General features: G+C 36.3%; 1 protein-coding gene across 11 annotated transcripts in view; it reads left to right on the top strand.

Annotated features, from left to right (window-relative positions):
* The window catches only part of PAN3 (poly(A) specific ribonuclease subunit PAN3), a 117,863-nt gene that overhangs the window by 49,882 nt on the left and 42,420 nt on the right, over positions 1 to 25,561 (top strand). For all 11 annotated transcript variants that reach the window (XR_003434831.1, XR_003434830.1, XM_027116607.1 and 8 more), the window contains one exon: positions 930 to 1,080. Coding sequence is in view for 9 of the 11 variants with exons in the window: in XM_027116607.1 (XP_026972408.1) it covers positions 930 to 1,080 (151 nt within the window). In the remaining 2 variants the exon portion in view is untranslated. The remainder of the gene's footprint in view (positions 1 to 929; positions 1,081 to 25,561) is intronic.

The raw sequence follows: 25,561 nt of genomic DNA, 5'->3' as shown, positions 1-25,561 counted from the left end.
GTGATTCAGTGTATTTTAAACTTAGCTTATATGTATACAGAAAATGTGGGCTGAAGTATGAACATACTAAATTATCTCTTTGGTCGACCCTTTTGGAAGTTGAATTCAAATATCAATGTGTTGAATCTTCACTGTACTTAAGCATGTAGGTCACAATTTCAGAAAAATATTTAGGATATTCATTTTTTCCACATGGACAAAATATAGACCATTTGTGAAATTGATTTGCAGTCTTATAACGTGCTAGTCATTCTTAAAGGCAACATGCCACTTGACTAGATAAGAGGTGGCATTGTACAACTGGGAGGAAATTTTTTTATCTCATAGTAAAATGTTTTTTAATATAACAAGTTACATGAATACTTAGCAGACATTGGAGCCTCTATTATGTTTTTCTTATATCTTGAGTCCTCTCGTGTGTTTGCCTTGTTTTTAAGTGCTTTTCTTGTCTTTACTGTTATTTAAATACATGGTACTATATTATTGGGGAAATGTCTTAAGTGCTTATAAAGAAGGAAGTGATTAATTTTGGAATAAAGGCAGTTTTGATCTTTATCCTGGTAGAAGTGGTTTAAAGACGTTAAATTTGAAACTTGTTGGCTCAGTTTTGAGGCAGTTTCAATGTCCTAGTTCTCTAAAATGTGTTAGGATAGTTTGGTAATGATGTATATTTGACAATAAAGGCAAATTTTCATGTTCTGAAGTTAAATTCTGCAAATGAAATGATTAAAACCCTCAAATTTGATGAAAATTTTTCTTCAAGAAATTTAATTATCCCACCCAAAAATATGAAAACTAAAAAACACTGTAAATGGCTTTCAATAAAATATTTTACTCAGTAAATAGAGCACTGTGGAATAATGCCTAGTAGATTCATTGTCTTTTTGGGCTTAAAATGTGTTAACTTACTATATTTGATTTTTAAATAGACACCAAATCCTACTGCAAGCGAGTTTATTCCCAAAGGAGGAGCAACCTCCAGGCTCAGTAACGCGTCCCAGGCACATGCGTCTGCCTTCTCTCAAGTATTCTCTCACCCATCCATGGGGACTCCTGCTGCTGCTGCTGGATTAGCCCCAGGTAAGTTGAGTAACTGTTTCCAGTGAGTTCCAGATAGCACGTCTCTAAGCACATTTGCTGGTAGTTTACCAGACCTGAAATTGTATTCTTCAGTGAGTCATATTTGAACACATTATGAGTTTTACGTTCTAGGTTTTGGTACCATAGTCCAAATGTGTAGTTGAAAATTTTAAAGCAAAATTTAAATATGAACAAAAATTGAATATAAGGATGTTTAAAAGCACAAAAATAAATTTAAAGGAGAAAATGGTTATTGAGAAGAAAAGTCTGTCTGGGCCATAGTATTTCCTTAAGTTCATGATAATGCTCTTTCACTCAAAAACTTCTGTAAGAGCGTCAAGGGCCTCCTTTTGAAATAAATTTCTAAAAAATAATTTATATCATTTAAAAGAAAAGTTTAGATGTATTGCCTTTCAGGTGTTTGGTTATAAATCTGTAGTAGTAATTCAAATTGGGTAAAGTATTATAAACAATGGTAGGAAAGAAATGTGAAATATTAGGGGTCATTGAGGTAGGGAAGACAGTACATCTCAACACTTTCTTCCAAGTTTACCCAAAATGGCAGGAAGAAGAATTTGAAGAAATGCACTTACACCTCAGGGGTCCTGAGGCATAGTTCAGAGTAACCCTTTGAGAACCCTATCTTCTTAGAAGTTCCCCTCTTTTATCTAAAAATTCATGCAGATTTTGTATTCTGCTTTCTAACATAAACACATATCAAAATATGAAAGTTTTCTTAGATAATTAACATCACCCATTCCTACTGCTGTGTACCTTAAATTAGACAATGTATGCAGAATTATATTGAATTCATAGTAAGTGCTGAGCAGGTTGTCTTGTGTCTGTGAAATGGTTGAGCTACCCACCCAGATTATGTTTCTGGAACCTGTACTGGAAAATCATCACTTGGTCCTGAATGTTTAAAAAAACAGAAACAAAAGGAAATTTATATACGTTAAATGAAGCCAGAAGATCTATCTAGATCAGCCTGGAACTAGTACTGCCTCCAGGGCTTAATCTAATCAGTGATGGTGATAAATCATTGGTTTTGATACTGATATTGAAATCAAGGACCTTTTTGGGAAGAAGAATGAGAGAAGATAATGATAACTTTATGGAACAGAGCATCCGGTTTAGTGTATAAAGTATCAAGTGTATTCAGAGGCTTAATAACTTTGCGTTGCCAAGGATTTTATCAATGCCTACTTCCCCTCACCTCTCCCTCCTCCCCTTCTCTCCCTCCCTCTCTCCCTCTCTCCATCTCATTCTCCCTCCCTCCCTTCCCACTCATCTCCCACTCATCCTCCCCCACCCCAGTGAGCAGTTGATCATTTTATTAACTAAACATAACCAAGAATTACATACCTTTCTGGTGAAACTTTTAAGATAATTTTGTGTGGAGGGCCTTGAGATACACCTTGCAACTCCTTCCCCCTTACTTGTCCCTTTACCTTTTCTTCTACTTTGGCTCTTTTCAGGTTCAGTTAAATTTGTAAACATTTTCCATTCTTCCCTAGAGAGCAGTGTCAGAATTGAATATCCCTGGTAGCCCTAAAGTTTTACTTGTAAGTAATGTGCTGCTATGATTTTCTCCCATTGAGGTGTGTGACATTGTTTACTATGAGCATAATCTACATGTCAGCTGTACATCTGAACTTTCTTAGGGATTGTCCAGACTTCAGAGCAGTGTTTATAAAGCACCCACAGTAACAAAACCCGTACGCCAGTCAGAACCCTTTGGCTTTCTTAATTAAGCACCAGTTGATTTTGGCCTAACAGCACATTTTCCCTTGTCTCATAAGTAAATATTTTGTTCACATCTTTGATCAGACTAGTTCAGGCTAAAAGATGGGCTTTTTAAATACTGGAGGAGTTAAAAATGTCAAAGGGAATTTTAGATACTGAAAACATTTAATTACAAAATCCGTTAATGCTGTGATATTTGTTTAAGGTTTCCAGTTGTTATTAACTTGTGTGTAGGTAGGTGTTTCATTGGTCCCCATTGGATTTCACAACCTAAATTTAGGATGAAATGAATTAATTTAAAACTATTTACTCTTCTTCTACATAGCCCTAACATTAAAGTGGTCATTCTGCTTCCTATTAATGAAAGTAATTACTGTCTGGAACCATTGGAAATAGGTCAGTATATTATATTAAATGTATTCCTGAATTCTTTATACCAACTATTTAAAAATTGTTCTTTATTCAAATGGCAATCAACGAGGCTAAAATATTTTCCAAAAATACTGGAGTGATTAATGGTTTTGCATTTATTATTTCTCCATATTTTCTCCTTTTAGTTAATGGCTTAACACTCTGTGGAGATGAGCAAAGGAAAACAAAATTAAGTCTGTACTTTCAGAAAAACATTTTATCCCTTCAGTGTCTTCCATTACTTCTTACCCATAAATATTTTTTTCAAGGCCTAGGAGAGGTTCTTGGTATTTTCACTTTAAGACTGTAGAATAAGAAAGGTCATAGAAGTTTATTTACCTGCCTTAGTGGTGATTTAACTGATCTTTAATCCTCCTTGTCTACTATAGGTGTAACCTAGTGATAATTTTCAGTTATAAAGTTTCATTTTCTCTTTTTTTCAACTTCTGTTCCAGAAATTAGTACCCTTGAAAATATGTCAAATTATTGTTTTCCTAAAAAATATGAAACCTTAAATATTTTGGCACTCAGATGTAAACTAGAGTAATGTCATTTTCATTATATGTGAAAAAATACATATTTAAATATATCCTTCGACCAAAAATGTAAAAATATTTGAGCAAAGTTGAGTAGATGTTAAGATTTTTATTTCCTCAGATCGTAAGGAAGAAAAACGTAATGTGTGGAACAAAGTGGATCCTGAGTGAATCAGGTTCCTCTAAAACTTGATCACTTTAAAAACATGATTTGTATTTTAAAAAGGTTGTAATGCAAGAAGTGAAACTTTATACAAAAATTATTTGAATTTAAATAGCTAATTGGGTCTAAAAGGTATTTGAAAGTGTTAAGTATATGCAGCACACGTTAACTTTCCATTGACTTGTATATACATTTTATTTTAATTTAAGAAATGAAGGAGCTATAGGTTTAGTTGTTCTCCGCACATCTAACCGGAGAACGATAGCTGTATTTCTACGTGTCTTCTATGAAGGTAGTTGTAAGCGTTAGTATTTGGGCTATGGCACTTAACTGGGGCTTAATTGTCTTTTAGAACCCCTACAATTATAGACATATTTTTAATTTGTAAATACACATTTTTCTCTGGTCACAGATTTTATTATCCTCTTGGAGGGCCACAGCCTTCCAAAAGTTAAGAATCACTGGTTTAACACACCCTTAGCAAAATTTTATTTCCTGAGTGTGATATAGTAACAATACCTTTAAAGTAATGTATAAAGATATATTTTTCTAATAGGTCTAGTTTTAGACAAACATTTTTGGAATAGCCTTTAGAAATGAAAATATGACTATGCTAAGTATGTGAAAAGACAGCTTATACTTTAATTTTTTGTGCCATGAAAAATAATTTTATCATGAGAACTAATTGCTGAATGGTTTTCTATCAGAATTTTTCCTGAGAGTATTTTGATGTGGTAGTAAACTTGGTAAGCTAAGTCTTGGTGTACTTTAATTACCTCAGTCTTGGCCGTAGTCTGTTGAAGGTGATTCTGAGAGAGGTAGCAACAGGAGCGTACATTTCTGGGTAGTGTTCTAATATGTCCTCTGGTGGTTTAGTGCACAGTTGTGACTCAGGAGTTGAGCATCTCTTGTTCTGCTTGATTGTGTGTGTACACTTGGGAGAGGTAGAGGGGAGTTCTTGAATTTGAAGATGCCATCATTGATTTATAAATGAGAAAGAGAGCCATAAGTGACTTTTTAGTACTTTCAAATATTCATTCCTTCAAGATGAGAATGGTGCAGATTTTTGGACCATGAGTATATTTTATTGTAAATTATTATGGTAATCTCAGATGATTGATTTGATGAGCAGCATCTAATAATTATACTAAACCTATCATTATTAAATAATTGTATTCCTTCATTAAAATTTAATCATAATATTTTAGAAGAATTTTAAAGTATATTTTTAGATTCAGTTTTTTTTTTGTTTTTGTTTGTTTTTTGCAGTATGCGGGCCTCTCACTGTTGTGGCCTTTCCCGTTGCGGAGCACAGGCTCCGGACGCGCAGGCTCAGCGGTCATGGCTCACGGGCCCAGCCGCTCCGCGGCATTTGGGATCTTCCCGGACCGGGGCACGAACCCGTGTCCCCCGCATTGGCAGGTGGAGTCTCAACCACTGCGCCACCAGGGAAGCCCAGATCCAGTTTTTTGAAACACTTAATCATTTCTTATATATTCCTGCGAGTGCCAAATTGATAGATAAAATTGGCTTACATTCTTTATTTTTTGGCTTGGGCAAGGTATGGGGAAAAAGAGGAAGGGAAAAGAAAAGGGAAAATTAATATTCATCCGTCATTCTTGTTGAAAAATATTTAACTTTTAATATATATAATATACTATTTAAAAATATTCTCATACTTCTAATGTTGAAAGGTGATATTTTTTTTAAAGTTCTGTGCTAAAGAATAAAGTTCTCTGATTCTGTGATGTTTTATATCATAATGAAGAAATGGAGGCTTCATTCATTTCAGTTGCATACTAGTTGGCCGATGCGGTAATCTGACACTGGTCATTGGTCTAAGTGGAACCTTTGGGGTTTCCATGGTTCAGCCTTGTGCCAGTTTAGAGGTGGCATTCCTGAGAGATTATCATCTAGCTTCTGCTTTTTCACTTACAGTAATAAAGAATTACGTAGCTAACCAAGGTAGCCCAGTGTACATTTTAATAGTTTGAATAAAAAAGAAAATTAGATCTTTTGTTGAACTAAACTCTGTCTTGTGTATCTTTTATCCATTAGTCCTAGGTCTTTTCCTTGAATAGAATAAATTAAAATCTTTCCTACATGATAGCCCTTTCAGTTGTTTTTTTAGACTAGTTGTATGTATGTGTGTGTCCATATAACTGATCTGTTTTTGACGCAAACAAGAGAGAGGGCAAACTGGGAAAATAGTGTTAAAATTAATAAATTGTATAAGTCAAAAATCATAGGTCATAATGCTGTAACACTAGTGTGGGTAAAATTAAATCCTCAGATATGTCTACCTACCTGTATTACTACTCTGATATCCAGCTAAGGAGTGTATGTACCATTGGGAAAATAGGTTGCTAATGGATTGAAGCTATGGTTTTGCAGATGGTAAATATCTAAGTTCATATTTCAAATTTCTCTTTGTATTTTAGGCTCTACATTAAAATCACTCAAGGCATAAAAACTATAAGCTATCATTTTAGATTATTTTATGTTTTACTAAGTAGTATAATTATTGAAAATAAAAATTATACAAAATATTTAGGTAATTCTAAAACATCTCCCTGTTTCATATGATGTAACTCTAAAACAGATTTTCCTTTTAATTATTTTTCATTAAATGAATTTTGTGGGACCGTCAAGTAATCCTACCACGAGTTTATTTTGATATTTCCATCTGAACTGGTTTCTGTGAATTATTTTTACCCTTAATAGCAATAGCGGTAGTTTACCATTAAAGTATTCTGTTTTAAATGTCAGTCTAGATTTCCTAAGCACATTACAAATTTCTTAAGAAGGGACGGAGTCACTTCTTATCTAGCACAAATTTAGGCATAAAGAGGGTGCCTAATAAATGCTCATTTAACTAAGCTTCATTTTTATCTCAGAGAAAAAATTTTAATTGGTGGGTATCTCTTAATTACAGTAAATTTTAATGATCCTGTAAACATCTTTGAAGAACTAGATACTGCAAGTGTTCAAGAGGGTGTAGGTGTATTGTGACATGAGGAACAGAAATATGCCTGTTGAAAGTTTAACTTTATCAGAACTAGAGTTGCTCTGTGTTTTGAGATGTTAAAACATTTTTAAAACCAGTCAAAATATTTGTATTATTTTTAAATTGCATGTTTCCATTTTTTGTAACTACTTTGTTTTTCAGGTATATTCAGCAGAATCACTCAAACATGTCCAGGTTTTCTAATTGGGGCTTGCTTTCTACATTAAAAAATAAAAGAAAACTTCATAGTTAAGGTCAGGGGTCCCTGAGGTTTTTGTGAAGAAGGCCCTGTAATGTTGAGCTCCTCCTAGGTGGGGGCTGCTCGGCGTATGCATGTTTATGGGTACAGATGGTGACGTCCCAGGGAAGGTTACTAACAGTAGAACTGTAGAGCCGTAACTGGGTTGGGAGTGCCTGCTGGCTATATTTCCTTCCTGGTTGGGAATTTCAGGACACTGAGGCAAGACGTTAATGGCGCGAGGGGGATGTGGCTGCCGCAGCTGGCTTGGAGACCTGCCAGGTAAGGCTTAAAGTAGCTGACAGTGGATATTGTTCTGCTGGTTGGGGAATCCCTGGTTAATGTGTCCTGTTAGGTTTGAGCGTTTCTATTGTGGACTTCCTGTTTCAATCTCATGTATTGGCTAACTTGTTCTTTAACTGAGAAGTAAGGGCTGGATGGGAGTGGGTAGGGGTTCCCTTCATCTATAGGTTCACTGATCTACAACTGTAGCAGCATCTCCTGCTGTTTTGGGGCTGCTTTCATTGGATCGTGACTTGATTGCCTTTGGAACATGGTACCAGTTCTTCTATGTAGCTTTCAGCATGCTGTTTGATCCCTGTGTTTTAGCATATTCATTTCTATGAGAAGATAATAGAGAATTTTAAAAGTCTTTCTAATCTAAAATTGTATTGTTTTGTGACATGTTGATCAATAGGAGGTAGATAGGTACACTAAAAGGAGACAGAAATGAAAACAGTGATGCGAAGTAGCAAAAAGGAGAGAAGAGTTTGATTTGTGTGTTGATACTAGACTTAAAAAGGACTTTAAAAGGTATATGGACTTCCTTGACATAGTATGTGTAAATAGAAAATCCTTTGTATCACAGGTACAGATGAGGGGGGTTTTGTTTCAGCAGTGTAAGGTTAGGGTCTGGGGTGAGTAGAGTGTTGTAGAGGTCCTGAATGAACTGAGGCAGGGAGAGACAGCATGTATTTGTGAATGCCCAAGAACATTCCTGGTTCTCAGCTGGATGTGGAGAGTTAGAAGTCAGTCTTTTTATTTCCTTTGAGTCAAATAGGTTGAAACCTCCAGGGATCATTTTTTTTCACCTTTTGGCTCAGTGGTGCATTGTAGGTACTTAGTAGAGAGAGAGTGTTTGTGTGGACAAAATTACTATGCTGTGTGTGACATGTCTAGATAGGAATGGTCCTCTAATTCTGTAGGAATGAAGTGAATGGTGGCAGGCTCTTTTATTGACTTGCCCTGATTCTTCTCAGCCTGACTAGTCATATTTATATGTGAAAGTCATCTTTTTTTCTTACTCTTTTTGCCTTTTGGATGTGCATTTACCCTACAGTAGGGCATGGGGCAGAGTCTTAGTAAAAGTAGAGGAATCAGAGAGATGTATCCCTTTAAAACCCTCAGTGCACACAGGCATGTAAACTCCAACCATGTACACGAGCAAAAACTCAGATGTGGACTAAATGTTGGTGGTGATAATATTTAGTTTTTGATTTTTTAGTCATGAATCTCTTACACATTGATATTCTGAAATGAGATGTTTTCTTAAGATTTCATGAACATCTTCCCATATTTGTGATGTGGTTATCCAGATTTTAGAATGGTATTCCTATAAATAATAACTAGTAACTAATAGTCCCTTTTGGTGGGGGGTGTACCTTTTAGAAAACAGTACAGATCAATAGGATATTAATATAATTGTTGTCACCAAAATGCTCCCTAAGCCATAGTTACTATGGACCATAATCTTATTGCCCACTGTTGTAATGTGGTAGGCTAAACGGCTGAAACATGGAGATCCAAAATGTAGGGGCTTCACGTGACAAAAATGTATTTCTTGCTTTTGCAACAGTCCAGGACAGATTTTTCAGGTTGTCTGGGATCCTGTTCTCCATGTACTTAAGGACCCAGGTCAAAGGGTTTCTAGGCATCTCTCCAGTCAGCTGGAAGGGGGAAAGCATGGAGGAGCCTGAGTGGGAAGTTGTTATGGACAAACCTGGAAATTGTCTGCAAAGTTTCTCCAACCATGACTGTCCACCAAAATCCAGACTTTCATCTTTTTAAGCAGCTGGCCTGCATGCTCCAGTCTTCTTTGGATGCAGAATTTTAAGTTGACCCTGGTTATCTCATATAAAGGCATTTTGGGGCATTATCTTATTTACATCTTTTGTATCTACTTTAAAGAAATCACCAAAACAGCTACAGTAACTGATTTATCTAGCATCATGGAAAATGAAGCTCTCCATCACACTTGAATTTTTGGATATAAGAAGCTTTATGGCTTTCGTTGTCAAAACTTCATATTCTCAGCAATTTTTCAAAGAAAGATTGCCAGACTTTGTAGTTTCTGTTGCTTCACGCAGAGCTGACTTTCCTTTGATGACTCACGCTCAGTTTGACGTGCTTCAGGTGATTGTAGTGAACCGGAGCGCAGTTGCTACATTTTAGGTAACGGAGTTTGAAGAGCAGCTTGCTTCAGTGTTATGTAATTACTTGGATTCTTCACCCTTTCCATCGTCCTCCCACCTCAATCAGATTATAACTCCTTGGAGGTAATTTCTCTTGCTCTCTGAGTCTATTAAAGTGCCTGAATGTAGTACCTTGAATGGACATACTCAGACAATTTGAACCATGTTAGTGAGTTCTTGCTGGCTTTTTATTGATGACTCTGTTGTGCTGTTAGTATTCCTAACTCCAGGACAGTGGTTCTTGAGTCTGTCAGAATCACCTGGAGTACCTGTTAAAACCCAGCACTCCCTGGGTCCCATCCCCAGAGCTGCTGATTTTGTAGGTCTGTCTGGGTGAGCCAGGGAATTTCCTTTTCTGATGTGTTTCCAGGTGATGCTGCTGATTTTCTGGGGAGTCCATTTTGAGAACTACTGCTCTGCTTAATGCTCTGTGCTGCCTTCTCTCCTCTTTCTTCTTAACGGCCCTTTTCTTCTCCTGATCTGCGCTTTCTTTAAATAAGGAAAAGACTTTGAGGCAAGGACTTGAACTGTCGCCTGTGAATAAGGTGCATGGATGGGGCTTTAAATTATTCTTTGGCTGAGGCTGATGTCGCTTTTCTGGTTCGAGTCTGTGTACTGGGTAACTGAAGTTACCAGATAAGTAACCATTGAATGAATTGTTACAGGGGTTCCTGAAGCTCAGCCAAGATCAGAAATACCGTTTAAGCGAAACCAGGCCACAGGGCTTTCTTCTACCTTAGTAATGCTTATGGGACACACATAATGTAAATCAATTGTTGATACATCTCATAAATTTTTCAGAATGTCTGAAAAATGCATAGCATACGTACCGTGGCTGTTTAAAATTTTAAACCTCACGGATCTAGAACTAGTAATCAGATATCTTTTATTTGCATGTTACGTTTTAATATGTATGTTTTAAGATTTTTATGTAAAGGTCAACTAAGTTGTTATTAATGTTAAAGAAGTAAGAAGTGTTTATTGATTCAATAACAACATTTTTTGAAGCCAGACTAATTTTTCTTCTTAATTTGTTACTAGCTTTTATTTGTTGGAAAGAAATTTAAAGTTAAAATTACATTGTTAACTAATTTAATCTTATTTTTTGTGACTGTAACTTTTTATAATCAGACATGGTTGTCTTGGAGTATGTTTATTGTTCATAAACAATACAACATAATTTATCAATGAATGAAGCATACCATTTAGTCATAAACATTCACTGTCACTTGAGAAGAAAAATGGTTCTTTTGATCCAGAAGAGTTTGTTTGGTAGCTAACACCTGTCCTCCTCCCATTTTGTTTTGACTCTGTTTAAATAATGTACGTGTTATGATTTAAGAGATTGACACCATTGCAGAGGCTAGAGAAGATCCTATTAATTCAGATAATTTTGTCAAGTTTGGGGGCAAGCAGGTCACTGTTCTGTTTCTTCAAATATTATAGTGATCCAAGTAAGTGACCTAACATACAGGCCAGAGGGTATAGTTCTTAAAGTTGTAATTCAGTTGTTTTTAAGACAGTTAAAAATCTGGACAAGTTATTCACATTTTGGGAGGTTTAGGTACTGTAGTTTACACATAATATTCTAACATTTGTTGAATTAATTAATGAAAACTCATATGGAAGTGAGGCTCTTGATAGAGGTAAGGCTGAAGTTAGGCCCAATGGAGGATTACTGTGTGTAGACATGGAAAGTGAAATAGTTGTGCAGGCTGTGGTCTCCATCAAATATTGTGTACGAGTATGTGGCTGATACAACTTGGGTTAAACTCATAGTATGAACTGACAGTATTTACCTACATTTGGTCAATGAGATTAAATAAATTTTGTGAGGAAGCGTTAGGACACTTAATAGTTTTATTAATGCTTACAGTGTTTTTAATATCCAGGTAGTCCAAATACCTTTTATCACAGGTAGATATTCAACTAAAATGAAGTATGCTTATAGAAGTCAGTTGCTGAAATTCTCTAGATATTGAGGGGGAAATCAGAGGTGGAATCTGAGTTGCATTTATATTGGTTTGGTCCACATGGCTTTTATTAAAGGTTATTTATATTTAAAAAAATAAGTAAAGAAAGCATTTTGGAGTGTGTTTGAAACTTATTTTTATTGTGTAATGTAATGAAGAGAGAATCTTTGTACTTCTAATCAAATACAATTTTTAATAATTGAAATGTTACCGTAAATCAGTAAACATATTTTACTTTTTCTTTATATTTTCCTAAAAGTAAAAGTAATCACATTATGGCTTTCTAGTTGTCATTAGAATAAACTCCAAGTCCCTTACTACGGTATATGATCTGTGTCTTACATACCTCTCGAATCTCACCTTTTCACTCTTTCCGTTGTGTGTTCAGTTCCAACCATACTGGTCTTCCTCAAATATGTCAAGCTCCTTTCTGGCTCATGTTCTTTGCATGTACTGTTTCACCTGTTCTTCCATGGATGGTTCCTTGCGTTCTCTTAGGTGTCACTTACAAAGTGACTTAAAGTGTCACAGAGAAGGGCCTTTGACTAATGTAGAGGAAATTTCCCATCATTATTTTTCATGGTGTTCTCCTGTTTACTTCCTTTTTAGAATTTACTACAATTTGAACTTGCATTTTTCTTTGTATTAGAATGAGTGGTCCTCTTCATGCCTATTGGAATATAAGCTCCCTTGTGGAAGGAACTATGTCTACATGCTTATTAAATATTTTTAGAATTAAAATAATTGAAAATGACTACCAGCTTTCTTTTCTTCATGGAGGACCTCCTCTGATATAAAATACGTATCCTATTTGAGAATATGTATTTGAAAATGGCAGCAATTTTCCCATCTCTGTGCCTTCCTCTACTTGGAAGGCTCTTCAGTTTCTTGAGATCTTGCCTGTTTTTCACTGATTAGGTCAAATGCCTCTCTTTTTTTTTTTTTCTTCTCCCCCTTTCAAAGCCATTTCTACTTCTGAAGTCATTATTACTGTCTTACATCTCTATGCTTCTATAATGTTTTCATTATCTCTTAATGTTTTTAAAGTTTTGTCTGTATGTTTTATTTATTTCCTTCACTTAAAGTTAAATGCTTCTGGAAGCATTTTTATCATTTTATCCACTATTGTGATCACACATGGAGACCTAGAGTAAACACTAAAATTGAAAAATTTTAAGCACTGTCGTGGGCTTTATGAGTAAACTATGAACTTCATGAAATCAGAACTAGATCTTATTTCTTGAATTCCTGGAACCTTGCTCAGTGCCTGATCTCCTGCAGTGGTTCCGGTAAGCTTTCATATGTAGTTGCAGATTAGCCCGTGGTGCTTTGCATATACAGCTTCCCCGTCCCCATGTAAGACTTATGAAGTCAGAAACCCCACATTTGGAGCACTGCCATTGTCTGTACGTTTAAAGATTTCACAGGAGATTCTGACATCTACCCTTTGAGAGAAAAAAAAAAGTTCAGAATTCCAGAAAATTTGTGGGAAGGTGAGATTTTATCTGATTCGAGTGAGGTTATCCAGGATGAAGTTTCATGGAAAACCCATAAGATGGGTTTTAAAGGATAGATAGGATTTCTTTAAACATTTTTAACACAGACAGTTGAGAATCTGTGAAGTTTATTTTTTTTTCTGTTTGTTTTAACCAGTTTATTACCATAATAGAGAATTGTTTTCGCTCAGTTAGTGAACTTTCATAAAGTAATTCATTCTGAGTTAGGTAAAGACAGATGTGAAGAAAACGTCAGGCGCAGTACCGAGCCATAGGCTTGGAGCAGGGTCCTCCTGGAACAGGCATTACCCTTAGATGCTGATATAGGGGAGGCCACAGAGTTCGCCTGGAGGGAATAGGATGAGGCGAGGTTTTTTGCCAACTGGCACTTTTTTTAGACAAACTATACGTTGGTACCAGTGTGCAGTGATTCCACATGACAGTTTAAACTACTATCATTAATTAGCTCACATAGATGGTTCTGTTTACCTACCTTAGGCTCTTGGTCACTGCTTCTGTTAAGTGGAGTTTCTTATTCATTTATCTTTTCAAAGAAATATTTTTGAAGTTTGCCATTTGCGTGACGTGGAGAGCCACCATTCTGAAATATCAGAAGAGTGGAATTTTCTTTTCAAATTAAAATTGCTAGGCAAGTAAAAAAGGTTAGATTGGGCAGGAACTTGGAAAAATGAATGAAAAATGGCACTGAGATAAAATGTCATGTATTTTGAGGTACCTGGTGTCTCTTTTTTAAAATGTTACCAATTTTCTTTGCTATTAGCACCCCTGAGTTTGGCACACTGTTTCTTTTTTTTTATTTTAACATCTTTATTGGAGTATAATTGCTCTACAATGGTGTGTTAGTTTCTGCTTTATAACAAAGTGAATCAGCTATACATAGACATACATCCCCATATCCCCTCCCTCTTGCGTCTCCCTCCCACCCTCCCTATCCCACCCCTCTAGGTGGCCACAAAGCACCGAGCTGATCTCCCTGTGCTATGCGGCTGCTTCCCACTAGCTAGCTGTTTTACATTTAGTAGTGTATATAAGTCCATGGCACATTGTTTCTTGAGGGTTGTCAGGATGGGGGGAGAGAAGGCAGGACTGGACAGCAGGCTGGGAGCACGTCGATATCGGGCACCTGAAGCTCAGCAAGCATCAGAAACATAAGACTTAATTACCATTTCTGCCCCTAGAGGACCTGTGAGCCAGGAATACCAAAGCTTAATTAGAGTTTAGAGAACAGTGGTTTTCAAACATTTTTTTTAAAGCAGCAGAACTCTTGTGAAGTCTGTATGTAGTCCCCAAATCTAAAATTATATAAAGCAGATAAAACTGGCATTTACAGGGTCAGGTTTATTAAACTTACTCATGAAGTTATTCAGTGAGAATAGCAAGTCTATGTGGTATTATGTCGAACCCAGTAATTTGAAATCGGCGGGTGAAGGACAGTAATTATTCTTATATTCCTGTCTCCTTTTCTGTATTTTCTGTCATATAGTAACATAAAAATCATGATTCACATGAATAAGTTGTGCACCCATTTGTTCAGTTTTCTCTGAGTGCATGTGCATTTAAATAAAGATTATCGCAGTCACTGCCTTCCTAATGCAAGATCCATGTGTATAGGGGGTGACGGGAGAGAGGCTTTATTCTGGGCCTCCATGAGAATACCCTAACCCAGCACAAGCTAAGTATGTTGGTGATGATCTCTAGTATGTTAAAAAAGAATGCATGCTAATTTGGACCTGCATTTGTGATCTTATTGTTGATTTACTAAAAGTGAAAAAAACAGATGAAATTCAAATCAAGAATTTACAGAGCCCCGAAGCATTTCTGGAAGCTTAGGGTTCTGCTCAATGCGATTGAAAACCACCGGCACAGAGCCCTGTTTCTTGATGGGAAGCGATCCACTGGTACTCAGGTTGAGGAAGCTGGGAGGGTTGCTGTTTTTCTCACCTGAACCACAGACTACAGGGAATGATTTGAGTGGCCATTTGGTGAATTCTCCCCAGATAGTTTATGACAGGTACCATTCATTACATACAGTGGGATTTAACTCTCCTTTCTCTGAGAGAGGCTGGGAAAATGAGGAATGAGTAAGACTTTAAAACCAAACCAAAACCCCCCATAACCTGTCAGATGCTTATATTCAAAAGAGTAGTTTTCAAGACAGTGTGTAGTCACTACTAGTTTTGTCCTCCGTAAATCTGAGCTCTGAGGCACTGAGGTTCTTGGTGGAGAATCAAGAATTTTCCATATTAGAGCTTGGAAGTGACAAGGGAAATTTTTTGATTAGAATTTTCCCCACACGAATAAATGTTTTAGAAAGGAAAGTTGTGCTGGCCACCCTCACGCCTCCCTCTGGAGGTGGTCTTGAGGAGTGTGTGTTCTGTGAAAAGCTGTTAGCTTCATGAGCCGGAAAGGACAAAATAATGTTTCTGAAAGTAGCTTGAGTTCTTTGGTTGCCTTTCTTCTTATGGAGGTTTTTCCCTCTTTTTTTTCATAACAACATATTTTTGTAGCCAGAACCCCTAACTCATGAAATGCAAAGCCCCCCCCCCCCGTTTTGTAGTGGTATATTTTGAGGCTCTAAGGCTGTACATGTTGATTTTTTGGTTTTTAGAAATAATAGGGAAGGCAGTTCACTATTGCATATCTTGAAACAGAACATGTTACTCTTTTTATCTTTTAATTCAGAATATTCTCTCTGACCAGTGAATATGAGGACCTTGCGTTTAGGGAATTAAGTAACATTTCACTAGTTTTTTATGTATGGCCATAAGCAAAGCTAGTGCCCTAGACATGTAGACTGCTTCTGGGTGGAAATATTTAATTCCCCCCACTACACACACACGCACACACACACGCATGCACTCACGCACACGAAAGGCAGCTTTTCACAGATTAAAGAAAACAAAATAACAGCTTTGGCCCTTGAAATACTTTCCGTTTATAGTCCTTGCAAATTTCTTCTTGGGTGAGAAACCCTATGGTGTGTGTGATAGCTTCTCTTGCAAGCTTTTTAGATTTAACATTTCTTACTGTAACTGAGTGAAAGCTTTAACCAGGAACTGCCTATGGCATATAGATGCTTTCAGTTTATTGGCTACTCCTGTAGCTGAAAGGAAGTTGAACTATTTTTTGGACCCATTAAGTTGTCCTTTCCACTTGGGTGTTGAAAGAGCTTATGAGCAGTAGCTGTTCTGATTTTTGTTGGTTGTTTTCTCTAGGGAACAAGCTACCCTCTGAGTCAGCACTGGACTTGAAGATAAATCCTACAATTCATGAAACTGACTGATCCGACTAAAGGATGGATAGTTTGGGCAGCGTTGGACAGCTCTGAGGGGTCTGTTTGTTTAACTGAAGGGATTGTTGCGTTCAGCAACTTTTAATTCCCCTAATCATAAGGGGTTGCTGTTGTGAAAACAGGGTTTGTGAAGGAATCAGTTCTGGCAGTTGACATCAATCAATATTCTTACTGACTTTGTTTTCATTTTATCACCACACTTAATGAAACAATTCTTTAAAGTGTAGAAATTTTACTATTTGTTGCCAGCAAGAATTAGTATGCTCCTGAGAGGTCAGCATAGGATTTTAGCAGTCTACTTATGAATCCAAGCTATCCTTTTTCCACATGGGGTTATAAACATTTCTCTCCAGTAAACCTTTTGGCATGTGGGTTGTTTCATCTTTGCAAAGGTAGTTTGCATTTGTGGCTTGCAACTTTTAGGATTAAATTGAACTTAACTTGATTAGTGTATATTTTACTAGATTAGTGAATAATTTTTATCGTGGCTTATGGCTAATATTGTGATTTTGATAATTAACAATTTTTACCTTAAAAGGTTATTTTTTTAGTTTCAGTTTTCAAGGAAATGAGGATAATTTTAATGTTTAATTAAATGGATTTTTTTATATGAGACATGAGGGATTTAAGCTATAGAAAGGAAACTTTTCTTATCCTAATATTCTAGGCCATTCTAAATTATGCAGGAATACTGTGGATTGTCCTTTTGGAGGCTTTTAAAAACAGGGTGTGGCATGATACAGGCAATACTTTGGCCAAAGGTATATACATCTGTGTGGTAACAAATAATTTTGTGGTTTAAGAGTTAAAGGGTTATAAATATATTAATTTTATTTTAATCATTTGAAAGTTAGTATGATTTAAAATATATAGGAATAATGGGAATTTTACCTAGTCAATATTTGAGTTGATTATTGTTTAGGCTAGAAGTGGAAGTGATCATTCATCATGTCAGGATTTGGAAAATTGGGCTTTTAGACAAATGAGAGTTTATACATTTCAGCTTTAGGTTCATTAGTTGCATGATTATTATTACCTTAAGCCTGGTACTTTTGATTAATAACAGTTTTAGCCAGTTTTGATAATTATCTACAAAGCTGAATTTGATTGAATGATGGAATTATTATGGGGAAAGAAGTAATGACTGTAAAGACTAATATTATTTTAGCTTTTACTTCCTAATCCTGTTGCTTTTTGGATAGTGGTTTGTTTTATTTTGTACAGTCTATTTGAGGATTAGATCCACATTTAAAATGTGAGCATGGCTATATGATGGTTGTCTCAGTTAAATCTTTATTTATGTCCACTTTTTAAAGTTTTCTTACCTGTGTTTGTGACTTAAAAGTGATGGTAGGGCTTCCCTGGTGGCGCAGTGGTTGAGAGTCCGCCTGCCGATGCAGGGGACACGGGTTCGTGCCCCGGTCCGGGAAGATCCCACATGCCACGGAGCGGCTGGGCCTGTGAGCCATGGCCGCTGAGCCTGCGCGTCCGGAGCCTGTGCTCCTCAATGGGAGAGGCCACAACAGTGAGAGGCCCGCGTACCGCAAAAAAAAAAAAAAAAAAAAAAAAAAAGTGATGGTAAAATGTCCCCAAAATAAAATTTAGTAAAATATTTACATTTTTTTACTTAATGGCAACATCTTGACGGATTATTGCCATTTAGTCCCTGGATTCTTAGATGCCATCTATTATGAAATGCGTTCCATTAGTGTAGTAATAGCCTTTGCTGGGGTCGGGGGGTGGGGGCGGCGGTGGAATTAATATCATTAGACATATAAACTTAAAAAAAAGAAACTTTAATAAAGAAAATGACCCAAACTTTCATGTTGCTAGGAATCTTCAGAAACACTAATTCAAGTCTTTAAATTCTAATTGTCTTTAAATTCAAGGATTTTCTGGATCACCCTTGTCTGTAGCGGTTATACATAGCTTCCTATGACTTGTTTCTTTTCACAGTACCTAAACTTTTAGGATTGGCAGTATAGTTTTGAGGCTTATTGTAGAAATCCAGAAACTTGAACAGAGAAATGTTGTGAACTGGTTGTACCATCCTCCCCTCCTTTAATATTTTATATGTTCTGAAATTTGACAATTCTTATGCCTTTAATCACATTTTCTCCTTAAACTTTTTCTTCTAGGTGCATTATTTTTATATGGCCTTCAGGGATTTAAATTTGGGTTAAATTCAACAGCATGGAGTGCTCCACTGGGTTGTACTAGCACTCAAGGGACTTAGATTCTAGCTTCATTTCTACCTTCACTGAGTTTATGTGCCTGAGCTGTGTCAGGCCCCATTGTCTAATTTGTAGAAAGGGGAGAAGCTTAGTCTACTTCCGGCTTAAAAATTGGAAATTGTAAAACATTCTCTTCAAACTGTTGGCAGTTTATGAAGTAGATTCTCATTTATCTTTGAATTTAAGTAGGTAATTGTATGAATTCAAGTGTGACTCAATAGGGTGATTTTCATTAAGCAAAATACTGACTAAGGATTTCTAAATTTAGGGTTTTTAACTTGGTGTATTTTATTACAAGGCAGTGAAGATGATATTTGTGCAAACAAACATGCTCAAGGTTATTCAGAACGTAAACTTAAAAGAAAAATTTTAAACGTAAAGTTATTAAGTATTCAAACAGCTTTTCTTTATTTCTTAACTGAATTAAATAATTGTGTCATGGGAAAAATTCAGTGTACATCACAGAACATCACTTATAATGGAGCTATTTTCTCCTAAAACCATTCTTACCACCTTAATAGACTTCAGATTGATAGTGTTTTCTCTATCCTTCAAATTGCATTCAGTTTTTAAAAACTTATTTTATCTATTAAAATGTTGAATTATAGTGTTACCATTTAAAAAGCAGCACATATGTATATGCTCCGTGTATATATACATTTATTTTATTTTATATATTTATTTATTTTGGTTGCATTGGGTCTTCATTGCTGTGCACGGGCTTTCTCTAGTTGCAGTGAGCAGGGGCTCCTCTTCGTTGCAGTTCACGGGCTTCTCATTGTGATGGCTTATCTTGTTGCAGAACCCAGGCTCTAGGTACGCGGGCTTCAGTAGTTGTGGCACGTGGGCTCAGTAGTCGTGGCACATGGGCTTAGTTGCTCTGTAGCATGTGGGATCCTCCTGGACCAGGGCTCGAACCGTGTCCCCTGCGTTGGCAGGCAGAGTCTTAAACACTGTGCCACCAGGGAAGTCCCTATATACATTTATTTTAACTATAAATGTCTTTCAGGATTTAGGATTATTTCTTTAGGGTACTTTCCAGAGCTAGAATTTCTGGGACAAAGGCTGTGCATAGTTTTTAAGCTATTGAGATTGAAAGCAGCAGTTTTTGTGATGTATACACCAAGCCATAGCCAGACGATCCTCTTCAGGATTACTCCAGAAGTCCAACAGTTATTTATGAAGAATAAATTTTGTTTCATACTTCCAAATTTTATTTTTATTTTATTTATTTATTTATTTAGTTAGTTAGTTAGTTGCACCAGGTCTTAGTTGTGGTTCCAGGGCTCCTTTAGTTGTGGCTTGCCAGCTCCTTAGTTGCAGCACACAGGCTCCTTAGCTGTGGCATGTGAACTCTTAGTTGTGGCATGCATGTGGGATCTGGTTCCCTGACCAGGGTTTGAACCTAGGTCCCCTGCATTGGGAGCACAGAGTCTTATCCACTGAGCCACTAGGGAAGTCCCAACACATGTTTTTTTTTTTTTTTTTGGCCATGTTGTGGGATCTTAGTTCCCCAACCAGAGATCGAACCGGGGCCCTCGGTAGTGAAAGCGCAGAGTCCTAACCACTGGACAACCAGGGAATTCCCCTCTAATTTTTACATAAGTAAACATTTTGAATGGCTTCTATAATATTAGTATACTAGAAATTAAAATATGCCAACTAATGATATTATAAAATCTTTTCTATTAACATTAGTAGCTGAAATCCTAGTTAAGCTATAACACATATATTTACTTTTATGGTGTGTGTTTAGATAGTTTAGATACTAACGAAAGGAGTTGATGGAACACATAGGTTCAGCTCCGTTTTACATGAGCTGTATTTAATTTTTCTTTGCTATATTTCCTAGCGACGGAGGGTACATCTCTAATTATATAATTTTTCTCAATGTGTATGGACAAACTTAGTGGAATCAACATAAATCCATTGCCCTAACTTAAAGCTTACTTTTCCCCCTCCTCCCTCTTCCCTGAGGTACGTTTAGATGTAAGAAACAAAACATTTGCCCTTATATTTGTCTGTAACAGTATTCACTACACTATAGAGCAGAATTATGAAAAAGTGGTGGCTGTACTGTAGTAGACAACTTAAGGTATATGTGCGGAAGTGAGCTAACATAGTGTACTTAACAGAGCCTGCTTGCAAGGTTGGCCCTGGGCTGATGTCTGGGACCTCGGAGGTGGGGAGTGTTCCGGTTTTTCCCTAACTGATGAGGGTGGTTTACTGTTCCTAGACTCTGTGCAAACAGTGTGGTTTGTGCTGCTCACATGCTTTCCGTCCGGGAGTGTGGGATTCTGGTGTGTGCTTCTCTGTAAAAACCCTGGTGCTTCTCTGAGCAGATATATTGCCTTTGTGCTCCTGGACGAAGAGTGGGCCGTGTGACCCCTCGTGAGGAAGGGGGCATAAGGAAGCCCACAGATGAATCCCTCTAGTCTCCACCTGCGTCTTTGCCCCTTGAGATCTGGATGTATACGTTTACTACACTGCTGTGGTAGATCTTAGTCGCGAGTGCAACCCTGTGCTGAGTTCCAGTGACTTTCTGAACATGGAAGTGGTCTTGGGGGACCCCCCCCCCACACACCAGTCAAGGATCTTTGTTACTAAATTTACTGAGAAACTGTAGGGATTATATTTTAAAGCAGTTTTATTTATGCAGTAGTCATCAACATCATACGGAGAATTTAATGCATTTCTGATGTTGTTCTGTAATTTTTAACATTTTATTTCAGAAAGTTCTACACAGTAGAAGTCTGTCCTGCGTATAGGATAGCTGTCTAGAGTATCCTGGGGATTTGTCTGACAGGTTGCATCAAATTGCAGAGAACTCCATGACATACAGACTTAACTGTCAATGATTACAATTAAACACTTTCTTTAGACTCACTTTCTCCTCCTGCTAAGAACAGCTAGTGGATAGAAGTGGACTAAGAAATAAAGCTTGTCTCTGACTCACTGAAAGAGTGAGTGGCGGAGGGAGGGGGAGAAAAGCGCTCTGATCTCAATTTTAGAGTTGTCCTTTTATACCCACCCTTTAAGTTATCATAAGCAATATCAAGGGAAAAGATTTATTAATTCATTGTATGTTTAAGATCCTGTTAGAATTTAGGAGTATAAACTTAGTGTCTGTTTTTTGGGCTATAAACTGTGCATTGTTTTATTTGGGAGGGGGTGTGATTAGGGAATTTGGTTTAAAAAAAAATCAGTAAAGTAAGAAATATATCTTTAGTAGTAACTTCGTTTTTTGTATTCCTGGATATGATCATATAAATTCCTTACTATGATTTTCTCTTGGATGAGGTCCCAAATATTGGCCCTATTGTTAAGTAGATAAAACGCTTCCTCTGTTTGTCTTTAATTCATTCATCTGTTCAGTATGAGATATATTTTGGTGATTTCTAATCTAAACCATTCTCTTCAGTGTAGCCATACATGACAGTTTATTACTGAGGATTTAATGTGGTTATTGGAACTTTGTTAAAGTTAACAACTTTAGTTACAACAGCATTAACAATTTTAGTTAACATTAGTGTAATCTAGATTTACCCAGGCTACATAGATCTGGAAAGAGTAGTACTAGAATAATCAGACTGCTGTGTTACAAGAATGCCCTTCACCTCAAATTCTTCAGATTCTTCTCTTTCTCTCACATTTGCTTGTTTCACATTTGCTTTTAAATAGTGACAACTGGCATCTATGCCACTTGATAGCATGAACACTTGCTTTTCTCCTCCCAACTTGTTATACTCAGTTAATTCTGGTGTTGGCACTCTTCATTTCCTGTTTGTAGCTATTGCTGTACCAAGAAGAGGAAACTTTCACCTCTTTCTTTTTCCTTTTCGATAAATGTATTGTGTGCTGACACCGTGCCATTACGTGTGTAGTTGGGAATACAGAGAGGATTAAGGCGCAGTTCTCCCCTGCAAAGAGACAGTTTGCATTGTGTGCTACTTGCAGCAAAAGATAAAGTACAAAATGATGGGAATAATTTTTAAACATGAGTATCAGGAGAATTTTTATAGAGTAAGAAGATTTTTCAGAAGTTGAATTGGAATTTACTGTGGGGGTGGGGTTTAGAGAGCTCGGTGTTGACAAGGAGGGTTGTTGATGAGTGTACCAGAGGAGGGGACAGTCTTCAAGCCTTGTGGATCCGTGAAGCAGCCTGGTGCCTTCAGGGAAGTTGTATCGAATCTTTAGATGAATCGAAGAGGATCGTCACGATTTCAGTATTGTCTTTCTGTCCATGAACATGGGCTCTCTGTCCAGTTCTTTTTTCCAGGTCTTCTTTAATGCCTTTCCACAAAGTTTTATAATTTTCTGTGTTCAAGTATTACATATATTTTGTAAGATATTCTGAGACACATTTGTGGTAATTGTTGGTATTATAATTTGGCGTCTCAAAAATAAAAATTTTCTAGTTCATTATTCTTAGTGTGAAAATATATGATTGACATTTGTGTGTTGGTTACTTTGAGACATTCTATTTCTAATAATTTGTAGATTATTTTATATGTATATATACATATGTATATGTGTGTGTGTATATAAAATTTGAACACTTACTTGCAAATAATGATAATAATCTCTTCCTTTGTAATCTTTTTTCTGTTGTTTTCTTGCATTGGCCAGGGCCTTTAGTATGGGATTGTACAGAAGAAATCATAGTTGACATTTTTGTCTTGTACCTGATTTTAAAAGGGATGCTCCTAATGTTTTCATATTTAGGAGGATCTTTGCTCTGGCATCTTAGATACATTTGTATCTGAGAGGACACCTTTTAAAAAATTCTTTGAGAGAAGAAAATATTACATTTGTTTTTCCTAGAAGGGATTTAAAAGCGACCTTAGCATTTGTTCATGAGGCATTTATTCAGTGACTTCTGAGGGCCTCAAAGATGAGCAAGACAAAAATATACACTTTAATGGAGTTTATAGCTTTTATTTTTCATTTTATGACATTTTTAGTTTGAATTGTTTATCATTATCATGCCAATTAAAAGGTTTTAGTTGATAGGTATTGCCAAATATTCTTCCAAAAGAGATTGTAACAATCGACACGAAAAATGTATGACAGTATTTATATGCCATCCACCCTTTTAATAATTGTCTAAATAAACTTTTTAATCTACGCCAGTCTGAGCCAATGATACGCTGGCTTTACTTTGCATCTCTTTTAATTATCAGTGAATATTAGCATCTTTTTATATGTTTGAGGCATTTAATTTTCTTTTCTGCAGACTGACTACTTGTATAATTTGTCCATTTTCTATTGGTTGCTTTCTATTTTCTTAATGATTTTAAGAACTATATAATAAGATGATTAGCCTTTTACTAAGTGTTGCAAATATCTTTTTTTTGCTGTGTAGAAATATTTATTTTTTGAAGAAGTTAAATTCTATTTTGACCTTTGTGTTTTGTATGTCTTCATAACATTATATTTAAAAAAATGTTCTTTGAGATACTTTTCGTTTTAAACTCTTAAATATTAAATCTGAATATTTATTTGTCTTTTTTATGGGTGTAATGAATGGAAGGGTGAGTCACTTTTATTTATTTTATCTAAATAACCATCTGTTTGCTTTTATCTTTACTCAATTCGTCATTTAGGGATGGCTAGTAAGTTGGCATATCTGACTACTGTCCATCTCCTCCCCTGAAGTTTTATCTTATGCTTATTTTTTCATATATATTTGGGGTCAAGTTTCATGCTTATTCTGTTGTGTTGACCCACTGTTCATGGGAGCCTTTATCCAATATTTTTGTTACTATAGCTTTCATCACTTTTTTAGTATCCAGTGACCTTATACAGTACTTTTTTCTTCCTTTTACTTTTTCAGTCTTCTTTCTTCTTCTTTTTTTTTTTTGTTCTTCCTCTGTACTTGCTTTACTTTAGTAATTTTCCTGGCTATCTTACTGCTTACTTTTCCAATGAATATAGTTGGTTTGGCTAAATAAAAAAAATTATGTTGGTTTTCTTATTGAGCTAGCATTATGCTTTTAGATTAGTTTGGGGTAGAATTGACATTTTTACAACAAATAGGTACAGGTATTTATTTTCTTTTGTTCAAGTTATCTTTTGTTTCTGACAGTAGCGTTTTACCTTTTTCTTCATGTAAGTCCTGCACATCCTGGGTAAGTTTGTGCCTAGATATTTTAGGTTTTTATTGCTAGTTAATGTAAGTGGAATTTCGTTTTTTGCAATCTGTTTGTCTCTCCCCCCTCTCCAACACACACACACACACACACACACACACACACACACACTCCCTCTCTCCCCCACCCCCCACCCCATACGCCCATTGGATTAATGGAGTTTTCTTGATCCTTCTCCCCTCACCTGCAGCAATAATTTAGGTATTAACTATTTTTGTTGAGATGTAATTCACATATCATAAACTTCACTCTTCTACAGTGTACAATTCAGTGGTGTTTAGTATACTCTCAAGACTGTGCAACCATCATCATAGTCTAATTCCACAGCATTTTCATAACCCTAAAAAGAAACTTCATACCTTCCTATTAGTAGTCACTCCCCATTTCCCCCCTCCTCAGTCCTTGGAAACCACTAATTTACGTTATGTCTTTATGGATTTGCCTCTTCTGGCCGTTTTATGTAAATAGAATCATACAACGTGTGGCTTTTTTGTCTCTGGCTTCTTTCACTTAACAGTGTTTTCAAGCTTCATCCATGTTGTTGCATGAATCAGTATTTTTTTCCTTCATACAGGTGAATAGTATTCCATAGTATAGGCGAGATCACATTTTGTTCACCCGTTTATCAGTTGATAGACATTTGAGTTGTTTCCACTTTCTGACTATTATGCATAGTGCTGCTTTGAACATTCGTGTACTGGTTTTTGTGTGCAGATAATGTTTTCAGTTATCTTGGGTAAC

The sequence above is a fragment of the Aethalodelphis obliquidens genome, unplaced genomic scaffold, assembly GCF_003676395.1.
Source record: "Aethalodelphis obliquidens isolate GAN/ISIS:26980383/991018 unplaced genomic scaffold, ASM367639v1 scaffold16, whole genome shotgun sequence".
Classification (NCBI taxonomy): Eukaryota; Metazoa; Chordata; class Mammalia; order Artiodactyla; family Delphinidae; genus Aethalodelphis; species Aethalodelphis obliquidens.
This window is presented reverse-complemented; position numbering and strand designations above follow the sequence as displayed.